We start from the raw sequence: 18,808 nt of genomic DNA, 5'->3' as shown, positions 1-18,808 counted from the left end.
TTGTTGGGTCAACATAGTAATTTGTGTTGAGGACACTAATTCTATTCATGTGGGCTCTGTTCTCATGACCTCATCGAATCCTAATTATGTCCCAAAGGCCCCACCTCCTAATACCATCACATTTGGCGGTAGGGTTTCAACATATGAATTTTGAGAGAGGACAAAAACATTCATAACATGACATTTTATGCTCTGGGACTTGGAGATCTAAACATAACCCAGAACTTCATGTTTCTCAGTACAAAGTGAATGTAATAAATCCTTAGTAAATGACACCTCTTCCTACCATATATTTTCTTAGATGTAATCTAGATGCTACTTATTGTAATATTACAGTAAGCTAAAGAGCTAAAGAATTAATCAAAGCAAAGTTTTTGAAACCTTGGAGTGAGTGAACGTGTGTGTGTTCATTGTGGTAAAATATTCATAACATAAAATTTGCCATTCTAACCATTTTAGGTGTACAGTTCAATGGCATTAAGTACATTCACATTGCTGTGCAACCTTCACCACCATCCATCTCCAGAACTTAAAAAAAATCCTTTCATACTGAAACTCCATACTCATTAAACAATAATACCCCCCTACACCCAGCCCCTGGTAACCACCATTCTGCTTTCTTCTCTATGAATTTGACCACTCACTGTAGGTACCTCACATTAGTGGAATCATGCAGTATTTGTCCTTTTGTGATTGACTGAGTTCACCTCACATAATATCTTCAAGGCTCATCTGTGTCATAGCATGTGTCAGAGCTTCCTTCTTTTTTAATGTTGAATAATATTCCATTGTATGTATATCACATTTTGTTTATCCATTTATCTATCAATGGATACTTGGCTTGCTTTCACCTTTTGACTATTGTGAATAATGCTGCTATGAACACGGGTGTATAAATATCTGTTTGAGCCCTTGCTTCAATTCCTTTGTGTATATATCCAGAAATGGAGTTGCTAAATCATATGATAATTCTATTTTTAATTATTTTAGAAACTGCCATACTGTTTTCCATAGTATCTGCACCATTTTACATTTCTACCAATGGTAGTCAGCGTTCCAGTTTCTCCACATCCTCACCAACACTTGTTATTTTCTGTTATTTTGATAGTAGTGATCCTAATGGGTGTGAAGTGGTATCTCATTGTGGTTTTCATTTGCATTTCCCTAATGATTAGTGATGTTAAGCATCTTTTCATGTGCTTATTGGCCATTTGTATATCTTCTCTTTGGAAAAATGTCTATTCAAGTCACTTGCTCATTTTGTAATTGGGTTGTTTGTTTTTTGGTTGTGAGTTATAGGAGTTCTTTATATGTTCTGGATATTAACCCTTTATCAGATGTATGATTTGCAAATATTTTCTCCACTCCATGGATTGCCTTTTCAATCTGTAATGTACTTTGTTGCATAAAAGTTTTAAATTTTGATGAAGTCAAACTTACTTATGTTTTTCTTGTGTTGCCTAAGCTTTTAGTGACATATCCAATAAATCACTGCCAAATCCAATGTTACAAAGATGTCCCCCTATGTTTTCTTCTAAGAGTTTTATAGTTTTAGTTCTTACATTTAGGTCTTTGATTCATTTTGGGTTAATTTTTGTAGATGGTGTAAGGTAGGAGTCTGGCTTCATTCTTTTGTGTGTGGATATCCAGTTTTCCCCATTCGTTGAAAAGACTGTTCTTGCCCCATCAAGTTGTCTTGGCACTCTTGTTGAAAATCAATTGGCTGTGTATGCAAGAATATATTTCTGGGCTCTCTATTGTATTTTATTCACCTATATGTCTGTCTTCATGCCAAGACAACACTCTTTTGATTATTGTAGGTTTGTAGTAAATTTTGAAATTAGGCAGTGCAAGACCTCTAAATTTGTTCTTTTTCAAGATTGTTTTTACTATTTGGTGTCCCTAGAGATTTATATGAATTTTAGGATGGATTTTTCTGTTTCTGCAAAAAAAAAAAAAAAAAATTCATTAGTATTTTCATAGGAATTGCATTAAATCTGTAGATTACTTTACCTAGTAGTGATACCTTAACAATATTAAGTCTTCCAATCCATGAACATAGGATGTCATTCCCTTTATTTGTGCCTTCTTGGTTAAGTTTATTTCTAAGTATTTTATTCTTTTCAATACTGTTGCAAATGGAGTTGTTTCCTTAATATCCCTCCTCTTCAGATTGTTCATTGTTTGGATATAGAAGCACAATGGATTTTTGTGTGTTGGTTTTGTATGTTACAACTTTGCTGAATTTTTCAATTGTATTTTAAAATCTTGAGAGTAAAAAAATATATATTAGTACTGGGTAACAAATTTTTGCTTATGGAAAGACATGTTTCACAAGCAGTAATTTTTTAATGTAATTCTATGGTGAATAAAATTGTGTAAGTTAAAGACATTTACAAGTCAAAAGGATTCCATCATTAATCACATAAGCCCATTTCTCTTCTTTTGTTTTTAAGCTCACTGAAACAGAAATCTGCTGCAATTCTATCCACTGTTTTCTCTTCTTCCTCAATTTTAAGTTGTATGAATAGATAAACCTATGATGATGACAATAAGTAAATAAAAGAAATCTCTATTGCTTTTCCAAGTTAGAAATGATGATATATTCCTAAATTCTTGCTGAGGACTGAATGACAAATTTGATCCTCGTGTGATTTTTTTCATTCACTAGAGCAACTTCCCTGGTGTTTTTATAAAGTTTATGACAGTGAATGCCAAATACAATCTTGTTTGCTCATCAGGAGTAACATAGGTTGTTACAATTCATCTAAAGTTTATTGAATGTATGAGATGATCACTGCTATGAAGAGCCAGCCTATGTATGTTGTCAACAATCTGAAAGAAAAGCAAAAAGGTAATGTGATTGTGCCTATGGTGGAATACTTACTAACACAAGTAAGTTGTTCAGCCAACACATGGGAGAAGACAGACAGACAAAAGCAGTACATCTATTTCTTGGATTCATAAAGGCCAAATAGTCTTTCTGCTTTACCAGTTTTTCAGCAAGTTGTGATCTCATGGATGACATCTTCAGAAAATTTTCTTGGAGACAGTGCATAGACAAAAGATTATACAGACGGAGTTATTAGGTTTTGCAAACACTGGATAAACTTTTGGGGTGTCATTAAAAATGGTAATCTATCTACCTATCTATTTAACAGAACTCCTACATGTCTCTTTGTAATCATTTTTTAGACAACATGTTACCAATGAACAATCATCAAATGACCCTTCAAAAGTCAAGAGAAAAACTGAAAAATTAACATTGGTATAAATATGTGAATGGGTGAATATTCAAAAAGTTAATTTTTTCTCATGTGCTAGACAACATAGAGCTATTCCAGTGGCTCTTCATAGCAGTGATGATTAAAAAAAATCTAAGTGTATTAGTGTTATGAGACTATGGAAAATACTTGGAAAAAAATCTTCCTGTCCTGAGTACAAATAAAAGACTTTGAAATGGCACTCTCTAGTTTGGCCGTAGCCACCAAACAATCCAGTAACTCAAAATATTCTTTAGTTTTTCCTTCTCTTTTTTTTCTATTTTTACTCTTAGAAAATAGGAATGTGTAGGTGGAACAGAAGAAATATCATTAGATTCATAATCAATACCAGATGATTCATAACCGTTATAATGTTTCTCCCAGTAAGCCTATAGGCCATGCTGAGTGTTTCTTCAATTTACACTGGGCTTAGCTAATAAAAAAAAATTTTTTTTGTCTGCATGGTCTATGATGGTGGCCACACCCACATGTGACTATGCTGAGTGCTTGAAATGTGGTTAGTGTAACTAGGAAATGGATTTTTTTTAATTAATAAACTTTATTGTTTAGAGCAGTTTTAGGTTCATGGCAGTATTGAGTAAGAAACTACAGAAAATTCCCACATGACATCTGACTCCCACACACACACCTTCCACCACTATGAACATCCCACAACACAGTAATAACATGTTTGTGACAATTGATGAAACTACACTGATACATCATTAGCATCCAAAGTCAATATTTACATGAGGATTCGTGCTTGGTGTTGTACATTCTCTGGGTTCTGACAAATGACATGTATTCCACCACTGTCATATCAGACAGAATAGTTTCCCTGCCCTAAAAGTCCTCTGTGATCCCCTATTCATGCCTCCCTTTCCGTTAACTCCTGGCAACCACTAATCTTTTTACTGTTTCCATAGTTTTGCCTGTTCTTTCACTTAGTAATATACATTTACATTTTCCCCATGTTTTGATAGCTTTTTTTTTTTTTAGCTTTGAATAATATTCAATTGTCTGGATGTACCACCATTTACCTATCCATCTACCTACTGAAGGATGCCTTGGTTACTTCCAAGTTTTGGAAATTATGAATAAAGCTGCTGTAAACATCCATGTGCAAGTTCTTCTGTTAACATAAGTTTCCAAAATATTTGGGTAAATACTGAGGAATGCGACTTTTGGATCTTAATGATAAGAGAACATTTAGTTCTGCAAAAAATATGCCAAATGTCTTCCAAAGTGGTTGTACCATTTTGCATTTCCACCAGCAATGAATGAGAGTTCCTGTTGCTTCAGATCCTTGCCAGTATTTGGTGTTGTCAGTTTTTTGGATCTGGGCCATTCTAATAGGTGTGCAGTAGTATCTCATTGCCATTTTAATCTGAAATTCCCTGAAGTTGTATGATGTTTAACATCTTTTCATATGATTATTTGCCATCTATATACCTTCTACCTCCTTTGGGGAGGTGTCTTTTCAGCTCTTTTGCCCATTTTAAATATTGGGTTGTTTGTTTTCTTATTGTTGAATTTTAAGAGTTCTTTGTATATTTTAAACAGTCTTTTATTAGATGGGTCTTTTACAAATATTTTCTCCCAGTCTCTGGCTTATCTTTTCATTCTCTTGATGTTACCAAGAGAAGTTTTTGATTTAAATGAAGTTCAGCTTGTCAATGAGTTCATTCATGGATCATGTTTTTTTTTTTTTTAAACATCTTTATTGGAGTATAATTGCTTTACAATGGTGTGTTAGTTTCTGCTTTATAACAAAGTGAATCAGTTATACATATACATATGTTCCCATATCTCTTCCCTCTTGCATCTCCCTCCCTCCCACCCTCCCTATCCCACCCCTCTAGGTGGTCACAAAGCACCGAGCTGATCTCCCTGTGCTATGCGGCTGCTTCCCACTAGCTATCTATTTTACATTTGGTAGTGTATATATGCATGGATCATGTTTTTGATGTTGTATCTAAAAAGGCATTACCAAACCCAAGGTCATCTAGGTTTCACCTATATTATCTTCCAGTAGTTTTATAATTTTGTGTTTTTCATTTAAATCCGTGATTCATCTTGACTTAATTTTTATGAAAGTTCTGTGTGTAGATTCTTTTTATTTTTTGCATGTGCATATCCAATAGTTCCAACACCATTTGTTTAAAAGACTTTGTTCCATTTTATTACTTTTGCTCTTCTGTCAAAGATCAGTTGACTATATTTATGTGGGTCTATTTCTGAGCTCTCTACTCTGTTCCATTGATCTGTTTGTCTGTTCTTTTGCCAATACCACACTGTCTTAATTACTGTAGCTTTATAGTAAGTCTTGAAGTTCTTCTCCAACTTTATTCTTCTCCTTCAATATTGTGTAGGCTATACTGTGTCTTCTGCCTCTCCATATAAACTTTAGAATCAGTTTGTCAATATCCACAAAATAACTTGCTGGGATTTTTATTTTGATTTGGATTGCATTGAATCTGTAGATCGAGTTGTGAAGATCTGACATCTTGACAATATTGAGTCTTCCTATTCATAAACATGCAATATCTCTCCATTTATTCAGTTTTTTCTTGACATCTTTTGTTTGAGCTTTATAGTTTTCCTCATATAGATCTTGCACATATTTGGTTAGATTTATACCTGAGTATTTCATTTTGAGTACTAATATAAATGGTAATATGTTTTTAATTCAAACTCCACTTGTTCATTCCTGGTAAACAGAAAAGCAATTGACTTTTGTATATTAACCTTGTATTAGTTCCAGGAGCTTTGCTGTTGGTTCTTTTGGATTTTCTACATAGATGATCATGTCAAGTGCAAATAAACACAGTCTTATTTTCACTTTCCCAATCTGTGTACCTTTTATTTCCTTTTCTTCTCTTACTGCATTCGCTAGGACTTCCAATACGATGTTGAAAAGCAGTGGTGGGAGGGGACATCCTTGCTTTGTGTCTGATCTTATGGGAAAGCTTTGAGTTTCTCACCATTGAGTGAGATGTTAGCTGCAAGCTTTTTAGATGCTCATAGTGAATTTGAGGAAGTTTCCCTCTATTCCTAGTTTACTGGGAGTTTTTATCATAAATGGGTGTTGAATTTTGTCAATGCTTTTTATGCATCTATAGATAGGATCATGTGATTTTTCTTTAGCCTGTTGATATTGGAATGTAGATTACATTAATTGATTTTTGAATGTTAAACCAGGCTTGTATATGACTGGGGTAAATCCCACTTTTTTGTGGTATATAATTCTTCTTATACATTGTTGGATTTGAGTTGCTAATATTTTGTTGAGGATTTTTACAACTCTGTTCATGAGAAATATTGCTCTATATTTTTCTTTTCTTGTAATATCTCTGTCTGGTTTTGGTGTTAAGACAACGCTGGCCTCTTAGAATGAATTAGAAAGTATTTCCTCAGGTTCTTTCTTTGGGAAGAGATTGTAGAGAATTGACACAACTTCTTCATTAAATATTTGATAGAATTCACCAGTGAATACATCTGGGTCTGGTGCTTTGGAAGGTTGTTAATTATTGATTCAATTTATTTAATAGAAATAGGCCTATTCAGATGGTCTATTTCTTTTTGTGTTAGTTTTAGCAGATTGTGTCTTTCAAGGAATTTGTATATTTCATCTACATTATCAAATTTGCAGGCATAGAGTTATTCATAATATTCCTTTATTATCCTTTTATTGTCCATGGATTTTTAAGTGATGTCCCCTCTTTCATTTCTGATATTGGTAATTTGTGTCTTCTGTCTTTATTTCTTAGTTAGCCTGGAAGAGGCTAATCCGTTTTATTGCTCTTTTCATGGAATCAACTTTTGGTTTTGTCGATTTTTCTCTATTGATTTCCTGTTTTCAACTTCATTGATTTCTGCTCTAATTTTTATTATTTCTTTTCTTCTTCTTTCTTTGGATTTAATTTGCTATTCTTCTTCTAGTTTCCTAAATTGGAAGCTTAGATTATTGATTTTTAGATCTTTCTTTTTTTCTAACATATACATTCAATCATAAATTTCCCTCTATTCACTATGTTCACTGAATCCCACTAATTTTGATAAGTTGATTTTCATTTTCATCTAGTTCAAAATATTAATTTCTCCTGAGATTTCTTCTTGACTCATTTATTTGGAACTGTGTTGTTTAATCTTCAGTATTTTGGGATTTTCCAGCTATTTTTCTGTCATTAATTTCTAGTTTAATTCCATTGTGATCTGAGATCAGGCATTGTACGATTCCTATTCTTTTAAGTTTATTAAGCTGGCCCAGAATGTGGTCTATCTTGGTGACTGTTCCATGTGAGCTTGAGAAGAATGTGTGTTCTGCTGTGACTGGATGGAGTAGTCTGTAGATGTCAATTTTATCCAACTGATTGACGGTGCTCTTTAGTTCCACTTCGATCTTATGGATATTTTGCCTCCTGGATCTGTCCAGTTCTGAAAGAGGCATGCTAAAGTCTCCAACTATAATAGTGGATCCATCTAGTTCTTCTTTCAATTTTATCAGATTTTGCCTCATGTATTTTGACACGCTGTTGTTAGGTGCATACACATTAAGGATTGTTATGTCTTCTTGGAGCATTGACTCTTTTTTCCTTATCTAATGCCCATCTTTTTCCTTGACAACTTTCCTTGCTCTGAAGTCTGCTCTGTTTGAAATTTATATAGCTACTCTTGCTTTCTTTTGATTAGTGTTAGCATGGTATATCTTCCCCCATCCCTTTGTTTTTAATCCACATGTATCTTTGTATTTACAGTGGGTTTCTTGTAGACAGCATATAGCTGAGTCTTGGTTTTTGATCCAGTCTGATAATCTCTGTCTTTTAGTGGGTATATTTAACCATCGATATTTACAGTGATTATTGATATAGCTAGATTAATATCTACCATATTTGTTACCATTTTCTAATTGTTACCCTTATCCTTTGTTGTTATTTCTGTCTTCTACATTTTTCTACCTTTTGTGGTTTTGAGCAATTTATTTGATTCCACTTTCACTCATTTCTTAGCATATTAATTACACTTCTTTTTTTAGTTTTTTAAGCAGTTGCCCTAAAATTTTCAATATATGTTTATAACTAATCCAGATCCACTTTGAGATAACACTGTACTGCTTATTGGGTAATGTAAGTACCTTATAATAACAAAATATTTCTAAACCATCTGTCCCATCCCTTGTGTCAATGCTGTCATTCCTTTCACTATTACGTAAGCACACATATGCACACGCACACATACAGACACACACACACAAGAATGCATAATCAAATACATTGTTGCTATTATTATTTTGAACAAATTTTTATTTGTTAGATCAATTAAGAATAAGAAAAAATAAAGCTTTTATTTTACCTTTACTTACTCAATTTTTTGAACACTCTTCCTTTCCTTATGTAGATTCCAGTTTCTGATCTATATTATTTTCCTCTCTCTGAAGAACTTCTTTTAACATTTCTTGCAAGGCAGATCTACTGGCAACAAATTTCCTCAATTTTTGTTTGTCTGTGAAAGCCTTATTTTCCCCTTTACTTTCAAAGGATAATTTTGGGGGTACAGAATTCTAGATTGGTGGTTTTTCTCTCTCAACACTTTAAACATTTCATTTCAGTCTCTTTTTGCTTGCATAGTTTCTGAGAAAGATTTAGATGTAATTCTTATCCTTGCTCCTCTATAGATAAGATATTTTTTCCCTCTGACTTCTTTCAGGATTTTTTTTTATCTTTAATTTTCTGAAGATGATATGCCTATATGTCATCCTGGGGGCATTTTCTCTGAGCTTCCTGGATCTGTGGTTTGATGTCTGACATTAATTTGGAGGAAATTCTCAGTCATTATTCTTCAAATATTACTTCTGTTCCTTTCTCTCTTTCTTTTTCTGGTATTCCCATTACACATAAGTTACATCTTTTGTAGCTGCCCCATGGTTCTTGGATATTGTGTTCTGTTTCTTTTCCCAGTCTTTTTTCACGTTGCTTTTCAGTTTCAGAAGTTTCTATTGTCATATTCTCAAGTTCAGAGAGTTTTTCCTCAGCCATATGCAGTCTACTAATGAGCCCATCCAACGCATTCTTCATTTCCGTTAGAGTGTTTTTGATCTCTAACATTTCTTTTTCATTCTTTCTTGGAATTTTCATCTCTCTGATTATTTTACCCATCTGCTATTGCATATGTTGCCTTCTTTTCAGAAAGCCCTTAGCATTTTAGTTATAGTTTTTAAAAATTTCTACACTGATAAAGCCAACCTTCTTACCATACCTGACTCTAGGTCTGATGCTTGTTCAGTCTCTTCAGAAAACTGTTTTTTGCTGTGTAGTATTCCATATTATTTTTGTTGAAAGGATGGCATAGTGTACTGGGGAAAGGAATGGTGGTAAATAGGCCTTTAGTAATGCAGTGTGAGGCATGGGGGGAGGGAGAGAGTTCTATAGGCCTGTGATTAGGTCTCCATCTGTTGGTGAGCCTGTGCCCATGGACCATGGATTTCTTGTCCCCTCCCTGCTTAGGTGGGACAGAATGGCTAGAAAGGGGCTAAAGTTGGGTACTTCCCTTCTCCAGGTAGGTTAGGCTCTGGTAAAGTAGTTTCTCCTGAGGGCAGGCTTTGTTAAAAATAACAAAAAGCTCTGGCATATTTTAAAAATGGCTCTTTTAATCCTCCTCTTGCTGGAAGCTTGACGGCATTTTTCTCCAATATTCACTGTGAGAATCTGGTAGAGCTCCTCGCAGTAAAATTCACAAAAGTGTGTGGGTGGGAGGCCTCCCTAAGACTGGTTACCCCTGAAGCTTTTAATGCTTAGGCTTGTCTACACTCAGCCTCTAACGATCCATCAGTTACAGCTCCAGTTTCCCTATCCTGGCACTGGTTCCTACAAAAGTTCCTGCTTGTGGTTTCTGCTCCAGTAAATTGTGATTCTCTGTGTCTTCTTGTCTTTCAATATGTAGACCAGCAGTTTGCCCTGTGACCTCACTTCTCTGACATATCTAAGAAGGCTTGTTGATCTTTGAGTTTGTTCAGTTTTTCACTTGTTAGGATGAATTGTTCAGTTTTTCACTTGTTAGGATGAATTGGTGACTTGTAACCTCCTTACATGCCATACCAGAATCCAGAAGTCTTCGATGTTCAACTGTCAACGGGAAAAAAATGCACAACGTGAGAGTTGTGAATTAAGTTTTATTGGGGCAAAATGAGGACTATAGCCCAGGAGACAGCATTTCAGATAGCTCTGAGAAACTGCTTCAAAGATGTGGGGGGAAGGTCAGTATATATGTGGTTTTAGTGAAGGAGTACATGCCATCAAGCACATATTTTTGCAGAAGGTTTCTGCTAATCTCATGATTAGCTAGTCACGAGGAGCAGATGTCAGCATGAAGGATTTTAGTGTTTTTCTAGATATGAGGAGATGCAAGAATTGGGCTCATAAAATCATCTCCTGAAAATATCTAATTATCTGAAGACCTGTTCTGCCAGTTTTTTCCAGAGCACAGAGCGTGCCTCATTTCTGATCTCCACCCTGAACTCCTTTCAGGAGGTGTTGAAGGTCAGCAGCTGCAGCGGCTCATAATTTAATCCTTAGAGGTAGATGGCAAGTGCCAATTTGTAGGTGGCACAACTATTAAGTATACAGTTGCACATGCAAACAGATCATTGCAGATTTGCCAACCAAATGATGACTTCCATTAACAAGTTTCCATTTTGTTTTTAGATGTGAATCTTCTGCAAGGACAAAATTAGGCCATTTACAAATGTGACAGTTAGACCAACCCATTGCATATGTGCCCCTAAAGAGTTTAAACATTATTAGGATACCCTACAAAAAGGCTTCTGAGGGTTTTTTCCTCATCATATTTCTTAGGAATAAGCATGGTTCTTCTTACCAAAGGCAAATATATACCTGACTCAGTGTGCACGATGGGTTTTAAGGTCCCTCTGAAAAGAAGATGGCATAAACCAGTTGTTAATTGTGCTTCATGAATGGAGAAACACATCATTTCTCTTGAAAGTTGGTGACGCCAAAAGCTATGGATTCCTGAGAGGGGAAAAATATTTGCATTACAATTTTACCTTCATAAGAGATATCACCAAGTGTCTTCAACAAATGAATGTTGAATTTCTATATTTGAATTGTACATTGTTAATAATGAAAGGCCTTTGAAATTTTTAGTGTATTATATCAATACAAATATTGGACACTGAGATTTCTTTTTCAGTATGTACATTTATGAACCATAATGAAGGTAAATGTTGCAATATCCAGTAATTGATCTTTAATGACACCAACAAGGAACAATTTTCAGAATACCAATGGAAATGGACAGAGAAGTCCTTATATGGCCTGGGAGTGTGAACCTTAGATGTACAAGAAGGAGAGACAGAATCTTAGTTTCAGAGGATATTTTACAGACCGCCCTTTTTTTGTGACAAGTCCTCCCTAGTATATAATTACTACATGGTACATGATATTAGTATTTATCCACTTTCCTTCCTGATGTGTTCTAACTTCTCTGTGAACATTCATTTTAAAGCTTCAGTTTGACTAAGGATACAATTATCGGGATGGACTCAAGTGTAAAACATTTATTTACTATCACTTTATAAAATGTTCAGAAATCCTAGTCAGCAGTTGACCATCATAACTACATCTGAATTAGTTTACAGAACTTGCAAGGACCATTATCTGTAGAAAAATCACCGTCAATATGTGGACTTTGTGCATCTCAGGGAATTTCTTTCCTGTGCCTGATTGAAAATTTAAAAAAAGAACTTAGTGGTATGTTAAAGAGTTGCATCTTAGTTAAAGATTATTTTCCAGAAGATTACAACACCTTGACTATCATGTCTTGACATTCACTGATCTGACTTGGGGAACTTGCCAAGCATGGAGGTTAAAAAGGAAGGACTTTCTACTTCAAGGTTTCCGAATATCTGGAAGAAATCTAAAGAACATTTCTCCTAGTGCTATCTCTGGGCAAGGCTGTTTTACTAACATTTCTCGTCTTTTTTTTTCTACCTTTCACTTCAATGTTAACACACTCTATCCATCATTTCACCCCCTCTGGTCTTAGGGTATAAATCAACATCTGTAAAACTGTTCAATAACAGAATTTAATTGCCCTGGAGGAAAAGGGGACTTTTCTCACTTGAAAGCCAGGGGAAAATGGTGGCATTTAACCTCTTGTTGGGCATTTTAAAAAGAGGAAAAGAACAATAAATGCTCTTGAAAATTAATTCACATGGACCTTTATTTTCCTTCAAAATTTGCCGACTGAAATTATTTTAAAAATGTGAGTAGGACTTCCCTGGTGGCGCAGTGGTTAAGAATCCACCTGCCAATGCAGGGGACACGGGTTCAAGCCCTGGTCCGGGAAGATCCCACATGTTGTGGAGCAATGAAGCCCGTGTGCCACAACTACTGAGCCTGAGCTCTAGAGCCTGCGAGCCACAACTATTGAGCCCGTGCGCCACAACTACTGAAGCCCGCGTGCCTAAAGCCTGTGCTCTGCAACAAGAGAAGCCACCGCAACGAGAAGCCCACACACAATGAAAAGTAGCCCCCACTCGCCGCAACTAGAGAAAGCCCATGTGCAGCAACGAAGACCCAACGCAGCCAAAAATAAATAAATAAAATATAAATTAAAAAAATTTTTTTTTAAATGTGGGTAGATTCGGAGCAAGTGAAATACTGTGATCAGATGTGGTCTGAGCTTTGGCATTTTATGTTTGTATCTTTTGGAAAGACTTTCTGCAGAACTATCTGGTATTTTGGTGTGTACCCAAGAGATATTATGGTTCATATATCATCCATAGTCATCCAAAAGAGGGCCAAGTATTGTCTCAAAAGCAAGCTTAGCTGGGTTTTCTTACCAAACCACGTGGACATGGGAAGTTCAGACAGGCCACCCAAATTAGGATCAAAGCTTCCATATCAGGATGAGAATCTCCTTAAAGTGTTTTGAAATGTTGATTTGCATTGTTTGTCTGTTTCTATAGGTGTACAAAGTTAGCCTGTTATAGCTTTTTTACCAGTGCATATTGTCTGCCTTAAAAACAGAATCAGTAATGTGATGTCTTTTATGACAAAGGCAGTGTGATATCTATATATTCTACTACATATTTTTATCACATGCAATGGCTAGTTTATGCCTAATTGGACATTTTTAGTGTTTGCATTTTCTGTTTTTTTCTAATTAGTTAGAAATGTATCGGCCATAGTAGACAGAGGTGAATTTCAGATAGAAAGCTGGTCTTTGTAGGTGTTTGTGTATCCTCTACAATAATGAGATGACCTGGCTCCTTGTCTTGGTTCTGACATCACGTCTGTGTGCCTTTGGATAAGTCATCATTCTCCTTGAGCCAGCGTTTCCTCATACCTGAAAGGAGTTAATAATTTTACCTCTTACAGGGTTATGAGGAGTAAACAGGAGAGGGGGAAAGATATAAGAAAGGGCATGATAAAATGGATGTAAATGAAAGTAAATGTTCCATAAGACCTTCTGCCAGAGCATCCTGAAAGACCTCGAGGGAAAGATGAGCTGCTAGAAGGTACCCCTGAATGGATGGCAAGTTATCACACAGCCAATTATTTTGATTTAAAAGAAAAGCAAGGGATACCATTTGCAGCAATATGGATGGACCTAGAGATTATCATACGAAATGAAGTAAGCCAGACAGAGAAAGACAAATACCATATGATATCACTTATATGTGGAATCTAAAAAAATGATACAAAGGAACTTATTTACAAAACAGAAAGAGCCTCACAGATATAGAAAACAAACTTATGGTTACCAACCAGGAAAGGGAGGTGGCGGGAGGGATAAATGAGGAGTTTGGGATTAACATGTACACACTACTGTGTATAAAATAGATAACCAACAGGGCCTACTGCATAGCACAGGGAACTCTACTCAATATTTTGTAATAACCTATAAGGGGAAAGAATCTGAAAAGGTATGTATATACCGGATGCTCCCATACAGGCATGAAAAAATATGTCAGCCTGTTTTCCACTGCCATAAATCTAAAGCCCTTGCATATTTTATACGTTTGACCTTTCTCTTGCTAGGTAAAAGCATCCAGTAGTTCTCAATCAGAGGTGATTTTTAGCCCCCAGGGGACATTTGACAATGTCTAGAGACATTCTTGGTTGTCATGACTAGGGGCAGACTTACAACTGACATCTAGTGGATGGAAATCAGTGATGCAGCTAAACATCCTTCAATACACAGGAGAACTCCCACAACGAAGAATTATCCAGCCCCAAATGTCAGCACTGCCAAGGCGGAGTTCAGTCTCCAATCCATGTTGACCTGAGCCTGTGCTCCAATAGAAATGACTGTCACGAGAGAGATATAGTCACTCTGACCTTCTCAGGGTGAGGGATTCCAAAGAATGTGAGACAAACACATTGAGGCACTTCACACAGATGCTGGAGTGAACGTTTCCCTCTAAATGGCGTTACGGCATTTCACAAACATAAAGCGGTTGCCATTTCTCTCTCTGAGAATAACACATAGCCTTAGGAGATGATGCCTTTATTGTTGCAAAGGTCAGGAAGACCTTGGTCATCATTTTGAAAAGAAACAAGTATATGCTTTGTAATAGCCAGTGAATTTAGCAACTTCATAAACCTAACAGAACGATCAAAAGTAATACCTTTCATTTATTATCTATTGCACATTTAAGCATTTTCCAAAAATAAAAAGAAGAGTTGGGTTTGCTTTCAGTGGATAGCTCTGTCATTTTAAGATTTCTGGTATCACTAAGATCCTTCTAAACACGATCAAATGGCTTAATTTATCTAATGTTTTAGAATTTTGGTAAGAGTAGGTATTAAACATTTTGTAACTGTTTGGGGAATTTGAAAGGTTATTAAGTTCTGAATAACAGAGTCTCTCATGTTTTCCCACCAAACTTTTCCCAGCAGTGAATATATCTGGATCTTATTCTGGTTTTTTATTCTTTTTTTAGCTTCCTGAAATGACTCATGTTCAAACACAGCGACCGTGGTTCATGTTTCTCCTGCAGAACTTTGGACTGAGCCTAGGTTGGCTTTCCCTCTTACTCTTGGCTATATATGAACAAAATATTAAAATATAAGTTGTCTCAAAATCCTTCAAAAATCAATTTCTATGGCGTCATTTTGTTTCTTTTGTTGTATTCTATAGTGATTTATAAATTAAATATTTTTATCTTAGGTGAAGTGTGTGTCTTTTAGTTCATTAACTTACTGATTTTATAATGCAATTTTGTTTCTATAGTGTATAAATGTCAGGTTGTACTTAATTGAATTTTTGTTGTTAGTTTCCAACACTGTGATGGAACTCACACCTTTTTAGTAACTCATACGCTCTAAATTAATTCTAGTAAACTTTCAAAAAATATTTTTTCCCTAGTAAAGGATGTTTGTTTGTAGTATTTGAAGTGGACAGATGTGTGTTGGGTTAAAATCTGCTGTAACTTCTTTGATGTCAATAATATATTTTTTGTGTGTATGTGAGATTATAAACCATAAGCAAACTAAACTACAAACAAATGTAATAAAGTCTTGTTTTAATGTGATGGTTTGTATTACCTTCTGTTACTGGATGTCAGATTCTGAATGAACGCTAAAAAGAAAAAAAAATATATAGCATAGTTCACCTGAAAGTGTGACCCACTGGCTCAGAAATGCTCATAAATAAGCAAACTTGGGAATTTTAAAGGCTACTGTGTCAGCACTCTTCTCTATAAGCACCAAAGGAAATCTGTTCTCGGCAGAGAAAACTGGAAACAAAAGATGAAATTCAAAAAATTTTAACATAAAACTTGAGTCGGGCAGTAGATTTAATGCGTAAAGTGTCACAGATTTAACAGAGTGTGTTTATGAGAATAATATTACTAAGTGAAGCATATTTTTATGCTCTTTCTGAGGAAATATAGAACCCTAAACATTATTTAAGTAGGTAAGTTCATGAAATGTACAAGCAACATTCCTGATAACCTAGCAAAATCATTAAAATAGAAAATAACTCTGGCTTTAGTCACTTTTCTTGGAAAACAGATGCCTACTATTTTTCTTATTTTTAAATGAGATATCTTGACAAGGGAAAAAAGCCCATTTTACTGCCAAAAATGACTCATGGCACTGCATCAAATACGTCTCTCCTACTTACTCACTTACCAGTAGATAGTCCTTGCCACGTGCACCCAGACACAATCTTCTTCAGCCTTTCTTTGATTTCGAAACGAGGGGGGTTTCTCCTTCAGTTGTCTTCAGAGCTTCGTTTAAGGGAGCATCACGACATAATGCAATAGTGCTCTGACTTGGGCAGACATTAGGACCGATGGAGGATTATCACAGGGTAGACCGATGGGCTTCATCCCTAGAGTTTCTGAGGCTGTAAGTCTGCGGCGGGGCTTGATTTGGAACTGCCTCCAGGTGATACTGATGTTGATGCTGCTGGTTGGATGCCCCGCCCCCCCAGCCCGAGCTTCACGGGCGTGATGGAGATCAGACACACCTGGCGTCAGGAGAGCGCAGGCGCACGGCTCTTGCCCCATTAAGCTGATGAACGCCCGGCAAGCCTCACGCTCGACCCGAGTTCCTAGGTCGAAAGCCCCTGCTCTTTCCGCCTTGCTTGTGAGCGTCGGTGCAGTCGCGGGAGTTACCGGATGAAGAGTCCGCAGGTAGCACTTTGATTCATCTTTGCCTTGAAAGGTAAGCGGCCCCGACACGCAGAGCTTTGTCGTCCTTTTATTGGAGAATAATACGTAGCTGAACAAAACCCCCTTTGTACCGGTCGACGTGGTGTGGAGGTTACGCAAAAGAAGCACCTGGCACCAACCCTGTTTGGGTTTCTACGAGCACGTTCTGATTTTGGCGTGAAGCCTTAACGTAAGCCAGTTTAGTTAGAACAGCTCTGATGGATGAATTTGTTCCCAGTTCAAGTTTAGAGTAGTTTGGGGCTTGGCTCAATTAAACATCTTGATGTGAGCTACTCTGTAACCTTCAAGTTAGAGTGGGTTTAATTTCTTTTTAAATTTTATTCAAGTCTAGTTGATTTACAATGTTGTGTTCATTTCTGCTGCACAGAAATGACCCAGTTATACATATATATATATTCTTTTTCATATTCTTTTCCATGATGGTTTATCACAGGGTATTGAATACAGTTCCCTGTGCTGTACAGTAGGACCTTGTTGTTTACCCATCCTATATATACTAGTTTGCATCTGCTAATCTAGAGCGGGTTTAATTTGACCGTTGGATGAGGTGGTGTAGAGGGACTAAAAGGACTCAGCTGTTGGAAGGATTTGGAGGGACGTTTTCAGTGAGTATTTTGCAACCCAGCACCAGTGTGCTCTGGTTGTAAGCAAAAACCTGGCCATCAGAGGTCATCTGCAAGGGTCATCCTAAGAATAGGATGTAGTGGCTTCTGAGGGTACCTTTCTAGGTTGGCCATCCCTCCCCCCATGCTACCTTACACCTGGCTCTTTGTTAATCCCTATCAGCAACCCAACAGCCTGAGCTGGACCTCCAGCCTCAAGCAGTCTTAAAAATTGATAGAAATTCTCTTTTCCTCAAAATTGAGTGGTAATGATAAAAATATTATGATGACTTTTTGCCTTCTAAATATGGACAGAGTCTAAATTTGGGGTGGCAGATCACGGTCATCCCTTTCAGTCATCTAATTTATGTGTTACTCACTGAGCTTTGGGGTAATGGTGTTTTCCTTGAAACCAGATTTCACAATAACGTTAGAGTATTTCTGTTTGGTAGGCCTAAATTTAGGATTCCACTGTATTTCTACTCGGTGATTGATTTGTTTTTTAGTCACTGAACTAGAAATGCTCCCGGAGTCATAAAAACCAAGGAGCAAGTCATACAGAATTCTTATTTGGGCATCCATCACCCACTGACAGAACCCTCTTTAAGGAAAGGAGAATTGGTATCATGTTACTGTGAGGCAGAATTCAGGGCCTGGGAAGGTGGTTCCACTGCCGTGTGCTGACCAGGACCAGGACCAGGGTGTGATATAAATATGCCCATAAATTACAGCCGTGACCACCCCTCCACCACCCCTTCCAGAAGCCAGACTTTGGAGATGCGACTGTGCCTCTCTCTGTAAGACGCACCTCTCACGATACTGCACTTTGACAACTTCCGTTCCTCTTTGAAGCTGGAGGGGAAGGGTTGGATTGTGACGATGCTGGTTGCTAGGGTAGACTGGACCAATCAGGTTGGGGCTCTTGTGTGCATTAAGAATTCAGGCGCTAAACTGGAATCTTGGTTCAAATCCCAGAAATGCCACTTAATAAACTTACAACTTCTTTGAGCAATTTTTATTTCTGTAAAATAGGGCTAAAAATAGACCCTATCTCGTGAGATTGTGGTGGGGTCAATATGAGATGCTTACTGTTCCTGAAGCACAGTGCCTGGAGAATACTGAAGGCTCAATAAATATTAAATCAACATCATCACCACCATCATCATCATCAGGATCCCCTTCTTTTATCACATTTTCACAGTTTACCTCTCAGGGCTGTACCTCAGCTCATGGAAATGTCT

At 36.6% G+C, this 18,808-nt stretch overlaps 1 protein-coding gene across 1 annotated transcript in view; it reads left to right on the top strand.

Moving 5' to 3' along the window:
• SLC39A12 (solute carrier family 39 member 12) overlaps nt 1-15,819 on the top strand; it is a 70,768-nt gene extending 54,949 nt beyond the window's left edge. The window contains exon 12 of the mRNA XM_007196405.2: nt 15,229-15,819. Within this exon, the coding sequence (XP_007196467.2) occupies nt 15,229-15,357 (129 nt within the window). The 3' untranslated portion in view covers nt 15,358-15,819. The remainder of the gene's footprint in view (nt 1-15,228) is intronic.
• Nucleotides 15,820-18,808: the final 2,989 nt, after the last annotated feature.

The sequence above is a fragment of the Balaenoptera acutorostrata genome, chromosome 3 (genome assembly GCF_949987535.1).
Source record: "Balaenoptera acutorostrata chromosome 3, mBalAcu1.1, whole genome shotgun sequence".
In the NCBI taxonomy this organism is placed as follows: Eukaryota; Metazoa; Chordata; class Mammalia; order Artiodactyla; family Balaenopteridae; genus Balaenoptera; species Balaenoptera acutorostrata.
This window is presented reverse-complemented; position numbering and strand designations above follow the sequence as displayed.